This window comes from Zonotrichia albicollis, chromosome Z, assembly GCF_047830755.1.
Source record: "Zonotrichia albicollis isolate bZonAlb1 chromosome Z, bZonAlb1.hap1, whole genome shotgun sequence".
In the NCBI taxonomy this organism is placed as follows: Eukaryota; Metazoa; Chordata; class Aves; order Passeriformes; family Passerellidae; genus Zonotrichia; species Zonotrichia albicollis.
Window position 1 is genome coordinate 45,026,947 of NC_133860.1, and position 19,498 is coordinate 45,046,444.

Genomic DNA, 19,498 nt, shown 5'->3' on the forward strand with positions numbered 1-19,498 from the left:
GTACTTCAGTAAAGTATTGCACACCATGCTGAATGCTGCCTGTCTCATGAAATAAGGTGACCATGTGAGTGACCATGTGAGTCTTGGCCTGAGGATAACTTACTCTGTGGTGGTTAGTAGTAACTACAGATACCAGAAAAAGACGATAACACACCCACTTTGGCTTGTTTTAAAAAGCCAGAAGGGGTAGCTTGAATTTTGCCTTTGCCACCTTTTTTTTTTCCAATTTGTAAGAAAGTAAGTTCAGTATCCCTGGAAGTGCGTGGTTGTGCGTGTGTTTTCAGTTATTGTGCAAATGTATTCAATTCACATAATATTCAATGACCACATGTAAAATGTACGGGAGGCGAGACTAAAAAGAGTTTTACTATCTGTGTTCACTCTCTCTGTTAAATTATTCTTTGTTCTTTGCCTAATAGGACTTGCAAGCCCAGGATAGAGCTCACCGAATTGGTCAGCAGAATGAAGTTAGAGTCCTGCGACTGTGCACTGTGAACAGTGTGGAAGAGAAGATACTTGCTGCAGCAAAGTATAAGCTGAATGTAGATCAAAAAGTTATTCAGGCAGGAATGTTTGATCAGAAATCTTCAAGCCATGAAAGGAGAGCTTTCCTCCAAGCTATATTGGAGCATGAAGAAGAAAATGAGGTAAGGTGGTTAGAAATAATTACTCAGGAAGTACTGACTCTTCTTTTGTTCATCATTTAAAAAGATTGTCATAACCCTTGAAATTAAATATTTCATTATCATTTCTTACTATCCATTTAGAGAAATAACTTAATTTTTATCTTTTTTTATGGTCGCTGTAATAGATTGAAAACTACTGGTTATGATGTAAGGATTATGGTTAAATCTTAGTGTAAAATTATGCTTTCCAACTTAAAACCCAATCCAGCCTTTATAATTTTGGCAAATAATTGCATTCAAACAGAGATTTTTTTCCAGAACACATTATAAACCATTTCCTAAGTCCTAAGCTAATATATATGTTCCGCTAGACACTTTGATTTTCAGACGTGCTGAGCAGCTAGTACTACCTAGGTTCAGTTTTGAAGGACCCTGCTTATTGTACTTCATTTGGAATCTGTTTGAGAGTTAAGATCTGCTTTGATTAACCTTGGGCTTAGGACAAGCCCAAAAGTAACTGTTTCTTTCTGATGCCATGTCCGGCCTAGACTTCTCATCACCACTTTCTCTTTGAGAAATAATTAGCTGTTTTAAAAGAGCTGTCACGTCTTTGCTTTTAAAAGTGGGAAGTGAAGGACACTGAGTGTCCTCTTTTCATTGTGTTGTTTTATGGAACTCTGAATACAGAATGATAAGCCTATTCTTTCACCTGTCATTGCAGATTCTTCCCTTAATTTGAACAAAATTCAATATTTGGACAAAAGTTGTATTTGGGAGAAATTAAATAAATGTGTCAGTTATACTGATGACACACAAAGAGAAATTTTTGATCAGCACTGACCTTTTCCCAACTTGAAAATACCCTGAACTGGTTAAAGACAGCGCTTTTGAGACCAATCTTGCCTCTGAGTGGAGCTTGTGTGTGTGAATAGGGTGCACACTGATACGAGATTCTACAGCCTGTGTTTCATTAGCATCTTCGTTATATGGAGTAAAGTTTCAAAGATCAAGGAGTTTACTTCTTTAGTCATTAATCCTCTTGTGTAAACTCTGCATTGAGCATTTAGAAAAGCATGATTAAGATGAAATTTTGTGTTGTTTTAGCATTTTTCATAGAAATTAAAGAAGAGTGACAAAACATTTTTATCAGTAATTGGTTTTTATTTGTGGTGTTAATGCAGAAATTTGGTGATATACATATGTACCATTTTTGATTAAGTAAACCTGTAGTTCTAAAGCAGACCACACTTCCTATATGAGTAGGAAACCAGCAGACATTTTCAGTAATCCTATGAATTTTTTTAAAAACTGGAGTACATTTGTTTCTGAAGCATTTATCTGACAGTGTTTCAGAAGTCAGGGCTGCTGCTAGGCCTGCATGACATGCCTTATTTTGTAGATGACTTCAGAACAATTTGTTTCTTGCGTGTTATATACTTAATCTACCATCCTGAAGCAAGCAGATTTAAAAACTGTTTATTTGCCATAGCCCACCATCAGTCTTTAAAGCATTGATGTTGCAGTCTGACTCCTAGCTGAAGCTTTCGATTAATACTTCTTTATGAACAGAGACTATACAAAACTCTGCCCAAACACTCAGCCTCTTGAGGACTAGGAGGAGTTGAATGTGCACCATCCTGCAATGGTCAGCCATTGCTCCTTCATTGCAGCAGCACTGAGTGTCAAGTGGGAGATTGATGGGAAAAAAGTAAACCTCTCACTTAAATTATCAACAGTATTGACACAGCTTTGACTTACAGATGCAGACTGGCACATCTAACAAAGATATTGTTTAGTGATAATCTAGTTAAATATTCCCATGCTAAGCAAGCTTTAAACTTTTCACATCTGAGCGTAGAGTACATACATTCTGTTAATCCTTTTTCAGTAGTTTTTTTAAGTTCAGCATCAAGACTCCCCTTATTTTTTTTTCTTCTTTCTTTTTTTGATCCATTTTGTCTTTTAGCTGTACTTGATAAAGCAGGGAGATAATTTCTGTGTATTTAGAAAGATTCATTAGAGTAATAGCAGTGTATGACTATGTAGCAGTTACTTGTTCTAAGTGTAATTTTTTGTAGGCAGTTGAGCTTATTTATAATTTTTTTCTTCTGCAAAGCCTACCGGTTTGGCAACAGGATTATTCAGCCTAACTGCTGATAATATGGACACTGTTGTTACAGCTTCTACTGTAAGATCACTTACGTTTTTCAGGTCAGAAGTTACTCTAAGATAATAAGGAAGTATGTGGCTCTTTCATGATGGTCACATTTATAAAAGAATCTTTTTTTCTCTTTGTGAGTAACCATGTGACTTCCTTTTCATGAAGAGTGAAAGAGCAATGACTACAAGTGAGAAGAGCTAGCTCTCTTAATCACTTTCCCAGTTGCCTGGCTCATGTTAAAATCTAAATTTTATGTTCATTAAGGTACAAAGGTGTTCCATGAGAATTGCATTAATGAGAACTGGTTTGAGGTTTTTTTCTGAAGCGTAGAAATCCAGACACTGGAGGGGAGATGTGAGGAAATACTTAAATGACTTACTATTTCTGAAAAATAAGCTACAGGATATTAGCTTTTTGGATGCTACATGCAGCATTCTATACTCCCATTAAAGTGGGCTCAAAACATGAGTTTTTAGGAAGAACTGTAGGTCTGTAGCATAGTGTAATATTTGTTCAGAAAGCCCTGCGTAGAGTGGCCTGTTGTCTGTGGTTTCAGAATTAATTCAGGGAGGAAGTCTGAATATTTTGGGCTTTGTTTTAAAGTGGGTATCATAATGGTTTCAGCTTTAATATTTTCAGTTGAACACTACAGTTCTAAATTGTTTTTCTAGTGACTCTTTCTGTTTTATTAAATAATCCATTTTGTCTGCAATAAAATTTTCACCTCTCAATTTGTAAGCAGAAAATGGTCAAGAGAAAGTGATTCAGCAGGGTTATTTTCCAGGATAAAAACATGTTTTGTTCTTTTCATTTAATCAGGAATTTTTCAGTCATCTTGCTTTGATGGGAGAAAACCCTCAAAATCTAGAATGGTATTTCTGAAGGAATATTGTAGAATAGCAGCACAGAAATACATCTGTTTTAACCAAAGCACTAACTGTGCTTCTGAGCCAAGAAAACCACAAGCCAATATTTCCTGGTTTTGTGTTTCGTCATTTCCTCATTCTCAAATTTTGAATGGAGTAATAATTGTCATTTGTCATTCTTACCATCTTATTTTGTTACTTTTGAATAGCTGAACACTTTAAAAAGTTTCGTTTCAGTTTATGTGCTCCCACATGTCGTCAGAGAAAGAGGGTCAGTGGAGCTCTGAACTGAGGGAGGCTGTTAGTTCAAGGTGCATGTGAGTACTTCCTAATAATTTTATCCATCTTTCTAACCAGGAAGAAGATGAAGTTCCTGATGATGAGACACTGAATCAGATGATTGCTCGACGTGAGGAGGAATTTGATCTCTTTATGGTGAGGATGTGTAATCATGGAAAAATCATCTTCTTCTAGGGATTTTAATAAAAGCCTTAACCTTTTTATCACTCAGCTTTGTCAAAACTTTACTAGAGATGTAGGTTTTATTTACTTGTGGTGTTCATCTGAGGAAAAAGTGTAGTCTGCTTAAATACAGAGTTCCTCAAGTGACACAGAGTCTTCAGAGATTGCTTGCTGTCAGTGAAATAGTGACAATGTAGAGGAAGAGTTTGACACAACCTGAGTAATTTATAGTTCAAAAGTGTCAGTCACAGTTTGTCTGTCTAATTCTACAGCATACTATTGCTATTCAACATTTTGTCTTACTTATGGACTTTGATATTGGCAAGGACAGCTACAGGAACTTAACAGGGTCGTAAATTAGTACACTAACAGTGCTGTTTTCTTGGTGAGTTAACTGAGGTATTGTTGATGGTTTTATCAGGAATCAGCTGCATCTCTACTGCTACAACTGTTGCAACAGCTATCAAAATAGAGCTAGCGGTTCAAATGTGAGCCACTTCTATTTATTAGTACTTCCCTTTTTGTTTATGGTACTTCAGCACTGATGGAATAATTACTGAAACACCTTTGTAGGCATAGCTCTTGCCTTCTAGTGTTTGTACAGTGTGAGGATTGCTAGAGGACCTCTGGGCTCCACTGACACCAGTACAGGGCAATACTTAAATACTGAAGGTAAAGCACCATGCCCTCTAATTCTACAGAGGCAGCTTTCTTCTGCAAGGTGAAATAAGACACTCCTGTGCATAAATGGATGTGTATCTGGTGGTATCTGCAGAAGCAACTGCTGATAGGACCAATGCAAAACCTGTGTGCCCAGTACAGGTTTTATTCCCTCATTGTCTTCTACTTACGAATTCATCTGTAAAAATTTACTGTTACACAAGCATGCAGGGCCCCTTTTCTGTAAGTTGCAGTTGTTCATGTACACTGTTGGAAAAATATTCCCCCGTATGACTCTTCTTTTTCTCTTGCTGATTTGCCAATTTAGTGTTTTCGTGCTGGGCTTCATTAAGAGTTACTCAGAACTGAAATCACTAAAGCCAGGTTGCAGAGAAAAGGAGTGCTTACAGACAGCTTCTTTTTAAACTTTTTGATCAGTGATTTGAGTGTAAGGAGATTTACATGACACGAACCAAGAGACGGCCATTTGATCTAAAACTCAAATAAATTTCATCTGAATTATTGACTGAACATACCCTGAGTTTTGTGAACATGGATTTGCAGCTAGAAAAGAGCTTCTGATTTCTCCTTCAGACCCAGAAGAAAAGAACTAATCCATAGTTGAAAGTAGCTGATGAATTTGTATCTGTTTTCTTCAACTTGTAGTATTAAATTTGAAGGCTATTTAATATAAAAAAAGTTGAGGAGCCAAGAGTAAAGACAGTTTTGACAAAATTACAGAACATACTGAGCTGGTAGGGACCCACAAAGGTTGATTCCAGCTTTTGGGCCTGCACAGGACAAGCCAAGAATCACACCATGTGTCTGAGGGCATTGTCCAAACATTTACTGAATTCTGTCTGACTTCGTGCTGTTACAGGTTCTCTGGGGAGCCTGTTCCAGTGCTCCACAACTCTCTGGGTAAAGAACCTTATCCTGATATCCAGCCTAAACCATCTCTGACACAACTTTAGGCCATTCCCTTCAGTCCTGTCACTGGTCACCACAGAAGAGATCAGTTCCTGCCCCTCCTCTTTTCCTCGCAAGGAGCTTGACTTCAATGAGGTCTCCCCCCACTCTTCTCCAGACTGAAGAAAACAGGAGACCTCAGCTGCTCTTCATAAGGGTTCCTCTCAAGGCTCTTCACCATGTTTGTGGCCCTCCTTTGGACACTCCCCAATAGTTTTTGTGTTAGACAGAGAAACATAGTCATTGGGGAAAAAATACAAAGTTTCAGCATTGAATTCATGTTCAGTTTAATGGCATAAAAATATGATGTCTTTTGACTCCGTTCAGGTTCTCAGCTAAATAATAGAAATAAAGCAGTCTATTTCATTTATCGCATTTGAGCTGTCTCTTGGTGCAGCTGTCTGGTTGTCATGTTAGAATAATCCAAGCCACATGTTTGGCTTGAATGAGACTACTTGAAATTAATTCAAATTGAATGGAATGTTCTTTAATAGGTGAAATATGGAAGTCTGCTATAAAAAACTATAGGCTGCACATCCCATTCACTGTTGTCTGAGGTAATAGGGAGCAGGGAAAACACCCATGTATTTATAGTTACTTCTTTAACATAGTGGGACCTGCAGACTGAAGACTACTTCTTGCTTTCTGCTTTTCACCGAGTTTAGAAATTGGATAGTGCACAAGGGAAGGTGATGAAAACAAGTTGTAAGATGAACTTCCTGAGGTCGTGTTTTAGAAATGCTTGTGTTTGAGAAGTCCCAAGATGAGAGAAGATTCAGCATGTTCAATGGTGCCATTACCAAGCCTCAGGTTTTAAATTTGGCTGGGTTTGAGCTGTCCCTCTGGAGAGATAATACCTCTGAATTAATGCACGTCTGTTTTGGCTAACAAGGGAGACATTTGTACATAATTGAGAATGGTTTTTTTATGAAGTTTTAGTGGTCAAAGCAGTAGCCTCATATGATGCTACAGCCAATTCTGATGCCAGTCTATTTACATAATTTTTTTCAAATAGAAAAGTGAAATGTTGGTGGCCATCTGTTTGTTTTCTCTGCTTAGCAGCTGATAACTGAGTGTTAAGTACTGTATGAATCTTCAAAAGGCCAATTTGAAATGCCTATTCATATTATCTGATTTGAGTACTTAAGGCAATGCAGGTGCAATTCATGGGACCATGAGGGCCAGGTCAGTATGTAGTTGACAGAGGTGGATGCTTCCCCAGGAGGATTATAAAACACCTCACTGATGAGTCAACAGTAGATTGTAGGAATGTATCGTCATTCTCCATATCTGAGCTATTGTTCACCCCATGTGAAATGAATGATTATTTAAATTTCAGCTGAAAGTCTTAACATCACCTTCTTATATTTGTAGCACTTCACCTAAGCTTATCTGATATTTTTGCGTTTTGATTTTTGTGTAGTACAACAATAAAATCAGAAAAAAATTCAGGGGTTCAAGTGTGTTGGCTTTCTGGCTCTGTGTAAACAAGCCTTTCTCTGAATTTATTAGTTCTCCTTTGAGTCTTTGTTGCTTGTACCAACTTTTAAATTTTCTTCTAATATTCAGGGTAACAAAACTAGTGTATTTTTAGTTACTCTTTTGTTACATAGTAGTAAAACATTATGGGGACAGCAGTGTTATTGTGATCTGCTTTGTGTCACTTGGCAGTGTGTTGTCTTAGTTCCTTCAGTGAAAGCTAGTTGTGAAATAGTGAATATGACTGGAAATTAACAATTGAGTGTAGCTTCTTTTTGCAGATGCGTTTTAGAAGTATTTAGGAATATTATGAAAGGGAGATATCTGGGAAGGACTTTGTTTAAAGTTTCAAGAGTTATTAGAGAGGTGGGCATTGACATATTTCACTTAATAATTGCCTTTAAAACTTTTTTATCCTTTGCCAATTGTCATTGCAGCGCATGGACATGGATCGTCGCAGGGAAGATGCCAGAAACCCTAAACGTAAACCTCGCTTGATGGAGGAGGATGAATTACCATCCTGGATTATTAAGGATGATGCTGAAGTTGAAAGGCTCACATGTGAAGAAGAAGAAGAGAAAATATTTGGAAGAGGATCCCGTCAGCGCAGAGATGTGGACTACAGTGATGCTCTCACAGAGAAACAGTGGCTGCGGGTAGGTTGGTAGTTTTGTACACTTGAAATTTACACATTTGTGGTAGGTTTCTCTTCTCATTTTGGAGACTGCACTGGGAGAGCACAATTTTAGGCCTAAAATATCCTCATTATCCAGCTTTTGCTGCTATGTTGAAGATATAAGTAAGTTTTGAACTGCTCTCCACAAACTTAAATCAGTGTTACTAAGTGCTGGGTCAGGACTACGATAGCATTCTATTGCAAGTGTTCTTATTTGCATGGATCTTACATCTTCAGGTACTTTTGCGTGTGTCATCTTTCAGATGCATGGAGAGTTGTTCAATATTCATGAAAACCATTAGTCAGTATATATTTAAACTTTCTGTGCCACACAAGCTTATTATATTTTTAATGCCTATATTTAATCCTTTTAAGAATACAGAAATTTTCACTTAAATTTTCTTTCTCTCAGGCTATTTAATTTCCAAGTATTGAGCATTTATTAACTCCACTGAGATCAAAACGTTTGGTAAATGATTTAAGAATTTTAAGACCTGAAAGCAAAGATTCTACACTAAACTAACACCAAATCTGGGATTTTGTCTCTTGCTGTTCTTTGAAATCTACATTCCATACACATGGATAATAATGCATGTGTCTTTTCAGTGTGGTAGTGAGAGCATGGTAAAAAGGTGATTGTTGGAAAGGCTTTTCAAAAAATTTGTTATAGTATGATTTCCAAAATTTATAACTGAAATATTATAAGTGCAAAACTAATTTAAATGGTTTGACAGAGTAAGTTTTGTTTTAAAAACTGTCTGTTTGATTACAGACAATAGCAACAAGAATATACAGTGTAGGTTTTGTGTAATTCCCTACAGATAGGTAAAAATCTTACCTACTTAGTTTAATATGGGATGTTTGGGAGACTGCATGGTGCAATACTGTACTAAGAGCTAATCCTGACCTGTTGCTTAGGGGAGAAAAGGCCTGAATTATTCACCAGCTGTAAGTTTAAGCCAGTCTGTGAAACTGCGGAGGTTTGATACCTGACATTTTCAAGTGGAGAAGAAAGATGTAAAAAAATAAACTCCTGTTTGAATTCTTGAAGATTTACCTTTTCCTGCAGTGGAAGTGCATGCAGTATAGTGTACATCTACTCAGGGTCATTTTAAACTACTTCTTTTAATGACGGAACGCTCTGGCTATGGCAGCATAGAAGTTAGCTTTGGCTTTTGTGTTTTGTGGCTTCAGTTGGCTGTAATATTTGTTTTGAGGGCTTTATTGTAAACAATAGCAGGCCTAAAAGAAATCCTGTGATCCCTGTCATACTGCAGGCAGAATCATACAGTCCTATGTCATTTATAATAGAAGTTCAGGATCTTACCTCTTCTAGGCATTTCTGAGCAGTGAATTTAGAAGTCTGCAGTGGATTGTTTCTGACTGTTTGGCTTTTATATTTTATTTTAATTTTTCTGTTGGATTTTCATCTAATTACATGGTCCTAGTAACTCTGCTCATGCAGAGTAGCCTGATAGCACTTTTTTTTTTTTAATTTCTTTGTGTCATAGGAGAGTTGTCTCCCAGTTGAGTAAGTTCAAAAAGTTTACCATGATTATGCAGTCTTTTCCCATAATTCCTGTTTTCTGAGTCTCCTGATTGTTTTCAGTGACTTCCCATAGTGGTTGTCCATGTGACTGACATCATTCTACAAGTTTGATCAAAAGCTAGACATCAAAATTCCAGATGCATCGTCATTTGAGTAAGGAGGAGTTCTTTCCATAACTTCTGTGGTACAACCTTATAGTTCAGTAGTTAATTTCCTAACATGGAAGGTATTGTCTCATGTTAAATTTTTGATCCTGTGTAAGACCTTAATCCTTTTCTCTGGCTCTACTTCCTTGCCAGCTTTTCAAAACCATGTTTCATACAGTCAGTCTTTCCTTCCTAAGAGGATTTAGCATATGCCCTTGTTGAATAATTTTCAAGTTTTCTTCAGCAAAATTGCTCCTAATTTTAAGCCTGTCCTTGGGTGAATTTCTGGTCAACTTGGTGTTCTCTTGAGATTTAGTAGGCATACCTTCTATTCTGTCTTTCTAAAGACAGTGATGGACCATTTGATAAAAAGCTATAAAGGACTACTCTGAAAATAATTTCTTAGCAGGTCTCCATACGCTTGGTAGTAATTTTTTTTTATTATTTGCTTGTGAGACTGTATTGTGAAGCCAAGTTAAAAACCTTGCCAGGCATATATGCAAGATGGTGCATATACTACATATACTACTCTTTTTTCGCCATGGCTTGTTCTTCTGTTGAGAGAAATTATTCTCACTTCTCTCTGTTGAGTAATTAAGCAAGTTTTCAAATTCACTAAATTGCCTTAGGACAAGGTGCTTCATAGTGCATTGTAATTACTACTATAATTCTACTGTATACCTAGTTTAACATGCTTTCAGGTGCATTTAAGGGTGTGATGAAACAAATGGAAGTATAAGAACTGCTAATAAGAACTCCTGGCTCACTGGTGAGGTTCCAGATGCCAATGTGACACCCATTCACAAAAAGGGTAAAAAGGAGGATCCTAGTAGAGACCAGTCAGGCTGACCTCAGTACCAGGTAAGATAATGGAGCAATTTATATTAAGTGCCATTATGCAGCACTTACAGGGTGGCCAGGGTATCAGACCCAGCCAGCATGGGTTTAGGAGGGGAAGGTCGTGTTTGACCAATGTGGTCTCTTTTTGTGACCAAGTGACCCACCTGGTGGATGCAGGACAGGCTGTGGATGTTCTCTGTTTGGACTTCAGCAGAGCCTTTGGCACTGTCTCCCACAGCACCCTCCTGGAAAAGCTGGCAGCCCACGGCTTGGACAGGAGCACTCTGTGCTGGGTTCAGAACTGGCTGGGTGGCCGGGCCCAGAGGGTGGAGGGGAACGGTGCCACATCCAGCTGGGGCCAGTCAGCAGTGGTGTCCTCAGGGGTCTGTGCTGGGCCAGCTCTGTTCAATATCTTCATTGATGACATGGATGAGGGGATTGAGTCCTTGATTAATAAGTTTGCAGATGACACCTAGTTGGGGACATGTGTTGATCTGTTGGAGGGTAGAAGGGCTCTGCAGAAAGACGTGCAACGGTTGGATAGATGGACAGAGTGCAGTGGGATGGAGTTTAATAAATCCAGTTTAATAAATCCAAGTGCTGAGTCCTGCATTTTGGCCACAATAACCCCCTGCAGTGTTACAGGCTGGGGACGGTGTGGCTGGAAAGGGACCTGGGGGCACTGGTGACAGCCGACTGGCCATGAGCCAGCAGTGTGCCCTGGGGGCCAAGAAGGCCAAAGGGATCCTGGCCTGTGTCAGGAACAGTGTGGCCAGCAGGAGCAGGGAGGTCATTCTCCCCTGTACTCAGCACTGGTGAGGCCACACCTCATGTGCTGTGTCCAGTTCTGGGCCCTCAGTTTGGGAAGGACCTTGAGATGCCTGAGCACATCCAGAGGAGGCAACGAGGCTGGAGAGGGGCTGGGAACACAAACCCTGTGAGGAACAGCTGAGGGAGCTGGGGGTGTTTAGCCTGGAGAAAAGGAGACTCAGAGGTGCCCTTATCACTCTCTGCAACCCCCTGAAAGGTGGCTGTGGTCAGGGGGGTTTGGTCTCTCTGCACAGGAGAGCTGCACAGGACACAGTCTCAAGCTGCACCAAGGGAAATACAGGTTGGATATTAGGAAATAGTTTTTCACAGAGAGGGTGACAAAATATTGCATTGGCCTGCCTGGGGAGGTGGTGGAGTCATCATTCCTGGATGTGTTAAAAAAAAAACTGGATATGTCACTTGATGCCATGGTTTAGTTGAGGTCTTAGGGCATTGGTTGTACTTGATGATCTTGAAGGTCTCTTCCAACCTAATGATTTTGTGACTCTGTAATACTTTTTGGTCTCTTCAGTGGCATTACATTTATAATGTATCATTGCTTGTGCACATTCAGAATAAAACTACCTCATTGGATAGATAATGAAATAATGTAAGTTTTCTGGATTTTTAAAAATTATCTTATTTTTCATGTGTGTGAAACAGAGTTCTTTGTCACACCCATTGCACTCTCAGCAGAAGTCACTTTCATGTCTTTGAGAATATGTTTGATTTTTCTGTAATGCCATCTCAAGAAGATGTCATAATAATAGTGTTGCATTACTAGCATATTCAAGGGAATGCTTAACTATGTCAACAAAAAAAAAAATAAGGTGGTAGATGCCATTTTCCAAAGGTAACCATGGGCCTATTTTTATTGCGGTATTACAAAATAAGATTCAATTAACCAGCAGTGAGGGATGCCCCTCACTTTTCTTCTCTTGCTGTAGCTGCTTTATAGCTATCTTCCTATAGAGTTTTCTGAACAAAACCTTCTGTTTCAGATCAGTACGTTGGTTTCATAATATTGGTGTGTAGTCTTGAGCTGTCTTTTTTATGTCTTGGGGTGCTGACTAGATCTTTTTCAAGGTGTTTTACCTAATTCAGCAGCCGCAGCTCTTGATTGTGGAATAGGTGCTGGCTCTTTTTAAGTTAGATCCTGAACTCTCTGCTGATACATGCCAACACTGGACAGTGTAGTTCTGGCACATCTCAACAGGACCTCAAGGACTGTGTACCATGAGGTCTATATGCATGTCTGTACACTGTACATCCTTCTTGCTAGGAGATCAAGACTGTAGAAGCAAGAGACAAAGTAATAACAGAAGCCAAACCTGTGATCATAGGCAGTATTTAGTGAGATTGTGATGCTGCCCAGAGCAGCCTGTCATTCATTGACAGTCTCCCCAGGAAAACTCTTAAGACAGTAACAGGCTTCATCACTAGCTGTCGCTGCAGCTCACTGTTCTACAACTGTTGGCATGACAACCATATTTCCTTAAAAAAAAATCTGGAAGGAGGAATTTGCTTCCTGATCTACAAATTTATATTCTGGGCGTATTTCATGCTTTAGCAGATTCTGTCCTTGCACCACTTCTACGGAACTGCAAAATACTTTGCTGGTTCCCATGGCATACTATTTTTGAGAGGGGTCATCTACTAAGAATTTGATTGCCTGAGACAGGCTTCAAGAAACAGAGGATTTATTTGAGTCGGTAAAAGACCCTCAAGACTCTTGCATCTGGTTTCAGCTTCTCATGCAGTTTGATTGCTGGCTAGGTAACATATATAAAGTCGTAGTCTCTAGTTGTCCTTGTTAATTTGAAATAGCTTTATATGCTGATCAGGGTAGCATACCTGATTACAAAATTAACAGCATCTCATTTATGTCAGGCAGACATGTAAAAGTCATGCTTGTTTTGCTAATCTAAAAATTGTAAGTGAAATTCATGCATTTGGTTTGTAATTAGTCAGTCTTACTTAAAGAAAAACAGTGCCGGCTTTCACTCATACAGAATATCTGATGATACTGTTTAACATAGACATAAATTTTGTTTATGTTTACTAAAGTTACATGGTATAATAAACTGCCTAGCAGGAAAAATTTTTGGTGTGTTTTTAACTGTTTCCTTACCAACTGGTACTTCAAATTTTTGTTTTTACACATTTTATAATAGTCCATTAACAGGTTTGACAGCAGAGATAGTAAATTTGAGTCGATTTGTTGGTATAACTTGGTATAAATTACTAGAAGTTTTCAAGTAGGTTTGTGTTTTCTTAGACAGCTTCAGTTCTATATATATAACTTCAGAACCAATACTAGAAAGATATTTTAAGACATATTTTTGTAAACTGGGGTAGTGGAATTTGATTTTACAGTAGTGTTGTGCTGATGGTTAGGGTCAGAGACAGATACCAACTTAAGGGATAGTGTAGTGTTCTATAATGCAAAACTGCAAAGAATCACAAAAGGATAAGCTAAGCAATGCATCTAATCATTACTACAAAAATTGCTTATAGTGATTAAGAAAGGTTACAATTACCCTGCTTTATCCTTCATCCAGATCTACATATCAGCCCAGGGAAGGTGTCAGAGTGAAGGACTGGAAAACCATGTCCAGCAGCTGGGAAATCCTGTGGTGCATCCACCTTGCAGGCAATGAGGCTTCTGACTTTGCTGTGAGAGTTCCCCAGCTTTTATAATAAGCAAGCTACCATTACTTCTAATACAGAAACATCTGGTTTTATCCTCCTGTTGGGTTTCTCCCAAAGCCTGGCCAAGGCTCAAGGAGGAGCCAGGGGACTAGTCTTTGATCCTTCGCCCACAAAAAAGGCCAGATGTGGCCTTGTCCTGTTTCTGAATACAGAAAGGTAAATACGTGTTTCACCTGTGAGCAGGTACATATATCATATTGCTAATAATGTTTCACCGATTAATGGATACACATGACTTTTGGTTGAAGAGTTCGTCTAGAGGTCAGCTTTGGCACAGGGCCTGTTGTTTAGGCCTTCCTACATTAAGTACTGAAATACCTGTGTGTAGAATTAGTATTGCAGTCTGTAGTGATTTTAGTCAGTATTGGAGGCTGAAATTCATAGACAGAGGGGAAAAAAAAAAGTTTTTACCCAGTGGATATTTTATCTGAGTAGTTTATGTGCATAATACCCCTGCACCCCTGATCTTCTCTCTTTGTTTCTACTCTGTAATATTACCGGTTGCAGTTGCAGTTTCCTGAGTTGCTGCTAAACTGTTTCACAATCAAGTGAGTATTTGCACGGGATATTTGAAGAAAATTGCATTTTGATCTAAACCGTGCTCTGTAGTATTGAATTGCAGATGCAATTGAATTTGTTAAGCTGTACGGGAAAAAAAAGTCACATGTAAACGACTGTTACTGGAAGATTAAAAAGTTCATCATCCTAGGGTGTTGTCTATTTTATGACCAGTGATCATCAGAATGCTCCAGGTACTGTTTTCTAATATTCAGTGTGAATATTAGATAAGTTTTATGCATGTGGAAGCTGTTTTTTGAAAGGTTATAAAATTGCATATGACTTCAAGGCCTCATTGAACCATTTTTATATTTGGTATACTTACTATCTATCTTTCATGTCCTTTCCATTAAATTCAATTCAGAATCTACTTAAGAAAAGATAAAAAGGGTACTTTCACATTGTAGTGAAATTAAAACTAGTGAAGCAGAAAGGGTATTTTCTTGGTTTTTCATGGATGAGAGGGAATTAAATGCATCTACCTGATAGCTTTGGTTCACTATTTTGGCAGGATAGCTTTGTTAGTTTGTAAGGGAAAGAGCCTTATCACGCTGTGTGACTTTATCAGAAATTCTCTTGTCTTTTCTCAGAATGTGGAATCAGGGTCAAGAGTATTAATTTTGGAAACTGAAAAAGTACTTTGAAATGCTTCTTAAATGCTTCTTCTTCAGAGATATTCTCCATAAAGAAATTTTATTGTTTGATTTTGTTTTTTGATAAAGACTTTCAAGTCAGGAAATCTGAACAGCTGTTTATGAGGAGTACCTACCAGTAAAACTGTCATATTTTCATAGGATTCTTTTTATTTCAGTCTGATTTTGACTATACAATGTTACATGTAAAGTACCATAACACATATTAATGTGCCTTGAAGTGGAACTGTACATCTGTTCTCCTCTAGATAACCTTAAATAGTAATGCCAAATACATACTTACTTTAAAAAAATGTGGGGAGTACTGTTAGCATTAGAATAAAATAAACTTAATTTTCTTTGAAATAGCTGTATCCTCTCACATACCAAGTTGATATAACCTAGAAGTTGTGAGTTAAAAATCTAGGTTTCATGTTTGGTTAAATTATTACTGTTTCAAGTGCAAAATTTTTCAGAAGAAGAATTAGTCCCTGTGGTTAAGATGCCAGAAATACTTCTTACATGGAAGTCCAAAATTCTGATCAGCTGCCTGAAGGAGATTGAGGGGAGACCTCATTGCAGTTATAACTTAGTTGTGAAGGGAAGAGGAAGGAGAGACACTAGTCTCATCTCTGTGGTGACCAGTGGCAAGACCTGAGAGAATGACCTGAAGTTGTGTCAGGGGAGGTTTAGATTGAGTATTATTGTGGGATCTCAGCACCTCTGGACTGAGGTGCCGAGCCACCGAGACCACCTTGGGGGGCTCGGGAGTCCTGGAATGTTGCCAGAAGTGTCTGGTGGCTGGACTTTGATCCTACACGGGAGACGACACCCGTATGAGGATAGGAGGACTTCACCGGGGTGAATGGTGAAGGGATTAGTTAATTAGAGGGTGAGATACAGGGTTTAAGATTGCTGTACAGGGGGGTTTAGAGAAGTAAGATGGAGGAATTGGGGCGTGTCCTGTCCTTCTTCTTCTTCTTCTTCTCCTCGACCTTCTGTGGTGATGGTGGCACTTTGGGATTGGCCATTACTGAAAGTGCACCGGACAATAAGAATAAAAAGGATTGGGGAAAAATGATAAATATTGTACACGTAACAATGGGTATAAAGATAGGTGACTGTCCGGAGGGCAGGATAGAGTGCTCATGGCTGGCTGCTGAGCAGACCTCTGTCGGGCCGAAAGAAAATCTTTTAGATAAACATTTAATAAACATAAAGACCGAAAGAAGAACTGAAGCCTCTTCTCGTCCTTTGATACGCGGGCTGCCCCAAGGCCACTCCGGGCCTTTCCAGGCCCTTCAAACAGCCGAAAACCGTACATATTATGAAAAGGTTCTTCATGCAGAAGGTGTTTACATACTAGAAGAGACTCCCCAGGGAAGTGGTTACCAAGCCTGACAGAGCTCAAGCAGCATTTGCACAATGCTCTCAGGCACGTGGTGTGATTCTTCTGGTTCTCCTGTGCAGGGCCAGGAGTTGAACTCTTCCAACTCAGGATATTCTATGACTCTAAAACTGAAATAAAACCAGCTATTAACTAATTCACAAAACCCATGTGAACCAAAATCTGCATTTGAAGTCTAAAGGGTTGTTGTTGCTGGGGGCATATATGACAATTGAACAAGAAGCGGCAAACATTTTAATTTGTGGGTCCACTGTATTGTTATGTTCTCTGACATGACTTGAAAGTAACAATGGTGGGTGGTATGGTAGCTAACCTTCTGTCACATATCAGTTTTTTAATTTTAATTTTTAAAAAGACATCACATTTTTGTATGTTGATTTGCATTTGTGACACGGCTAATTACCCATACCTTCAAAGTATATATTTTGGCTGAAGTATTTATTCACTCTGTGAAAAGGAAGCCATTTAATATTTTGCCTTGTCATCAGAGGAAAATTGTGAGACCGTTATTGTAAAAGGCTGTCTTCTGAAGGTAGACTTGAGCAGGTGATGGAAGGCTTTATGCTGATGTTTTTTATGCAGTATGCATTTAGGCAAAATAATTCTTCTGATAGATTGGTGTATGTATGCAGAGCTCTGCTTCTTCTATAGAAACTACTTCTGTAGCAACTTAAATGATAGCAATTTGTCTTCTCTTGTAAGTAAACAAGTATGGAAGTACTAACTTAACAGATACGGAAGAATGCAGAGGTTTCACTCTGAATTTCTCAAAAACTATTCAGCCAATGCTTAGGCATGTCATGACTGTCAGCTTCCTGAGTCATCCTGAAGTACCCTTCTTGATGAGAACAGTAGTGTACTTACTTATTCTAGTGGTAAAATTTTAACCTTAAAATAATCCTACAAAAACTTGCAAGTAACCACAACCATGTAATTTTGTCCCATACTCTGAAATTTGCATGTTTAGCAAGTTACAGATCATAGCTTCATGGCTATTCATCATGTATTCTTTTCAGAGGCATCTGACATTTTTAGCTGGGTTTCAAATGCAGAACCAAGGACTTTGTTGTTGCTTACAGCCTTTCTTTAGTTTTTTGTATATGCACTAGATTAGACTAGACTAGACTATACTATATTATACATCATTTTGTTGAGAAACTTCATGTACTCTTAAGTCATTGGCTTTTCAAGAATTTTTTGTATTGCTTGTAGGTAATAGTTTGTGCTCATCAGACTGTGATTTGCAATGCAACTTATCCCAGAAGAACAAAAAAGCCTTCTAGACAGATACTGGTCATGTTAGATTTTTACTTCTAGGTTGTAGTATGCATATTAAAGGGTCAGGATCTACTCTGAGTCCTGGCATGGTCATATAACTGCACCTTCAGAAGCATCCTGAAGACATGGAACTCACTGCATCAGTGCTCAAAGGTAGCATCACAACATACTGTTTTGATATAAAATACATAAAAGATACGTATAATTTAGCTTTTTTTCAGCAAGTTTTCCAAAGTTTTACTTAGTTTCATTCCATGCAGTCTTCCTCCAAATTCTTCTCAGTTATTAAAAAACTATACTGGAATTGTCATAAAGGGACACCTCCTGGTATTTATTATTTAACTACTCTCTATTTCTATAAATATTTTCCTCTTTTGGCACAGGAAGTGAGTATTCTAATCTCTTAAAGTATGTTTATGTCATATCATGCTCTTTTAACACTGTGTGCTTCCCGTTCTTAATTGCCTCGCAGTACTTATATTAATAATGATAGATGTTTAAATCAAATTTTCCATGTTATTGCAAAAATTCTTAAGCTGTTTTCTATGAATGAGTAGATACAAGAGATTTGTGAACATCTATTGAAAAATAATTAAGCTATAATGGTTTCTGAAAGCTGTTACTTTTTTTTCCTCATGTATTTATTTTTTGCGAGATACTTTATCTGTTTTGTTTTATTTTCTCAATTTTGCTCCCATTTACTTATGTTCCACATTTTAAACTTGGAATAAGATATTATGTTTGAGAATATGTGAATATGCTTAAATATAAGAAAGAAGAACATGTGAATGAAAATATTTGATTGTTTGACTACTGGCAGTAGCTGAGTTTATTTCGACATATGTAAAAATCCCAGTTTAAGCTTTGTACGATAGACTTCTCTTGTTACATCATTAAGAACCATGGGTTTCAGGGCACAGAAAATTTATGCTCATCTTTAAATTAGAAGCCTTGTGTTAGTCTATTATTCTGTTAATCAAAAAGAGAGAAAACTTCTGCTATTTTTCTGAGCAGTTTAGAAGGCACCCCTGAGTATATGTTTATGTGAGAGGTAAATAGTTCACTTATTGTAACACTACTGATTTATCTCAAAATTAGTAATTTCATGCTGGAAATCTGCTCATTATCCCTTTGTGTTTTAGTCCTCACCTGTGTTGTTTCCATAATGGAAGAAAAGGCATCCTGTTCTTCATAGGAAACACTCTACTAAGATACGGTATCCTGCTGTTGAGTATGTCGCAGAACAAGAGAGTTTGTAATGGCTTCTTACTTTTTCCAGTGCTTAGAATTGTCAATTTTATCTTTACCATAGAGCAGATGCCTGTTGCTGCAAATATTTGCAATGATCAGTGGAAGCAAATGTCCTGGAAAGTGCCAAGACTGCAGTTTCTTTGCAAAGAGCTGGTCTGATGAGGGTATAAACCCTGTCTTTATACCAGGTATTTTTCTGATTAATTACTAGGGTCTTAGAAGATAAAGGAGACAATTTTTTTTTGTATGAAGAAGGGCTAAACACCTGGACATTTTTTTCAAAAATAATTTTTAAAAATCCATTAATTCCCATTCTCAAATTGAATTTTAAAAATCTTTTTCATTAGGAGTAAAATCAAACAAAAGAAATCTTTAGTTGTTAGCATTATGAGCTGCAAAACATCATCCACACTGC

General features: G+C 38.0%; 1 protein-coding gene across 1 annotated transcript in view; it reads left to right on the forward strand.

Moving 5' to 3' along the window:
• The window catches only part of SMARCA2 (SWI/SNF related BAF chromatin remodeling complex subunit ATPase 2), a 116,925-nt gene that overhangs the window by 69,860 nt on the left and 27,567 nt on the right, over positions 1-19,498 (forward strand). The window contains exons 26-28 of the mRNA XM_005488275.4: positions 420-647; positions 4,011-4,088; positions 7,661-7,879. Of these exons, the coding sequence (XP_005488332.1) occupies positions 420-647; positions 4,011-4,088; positions 7,661-7,879 (525 nt within the window). The remainder of the gene's footprint in view (positions 1-419; positions 648-4,010; positions 4,089-7,660; positions 7,880-19,498) is intronic.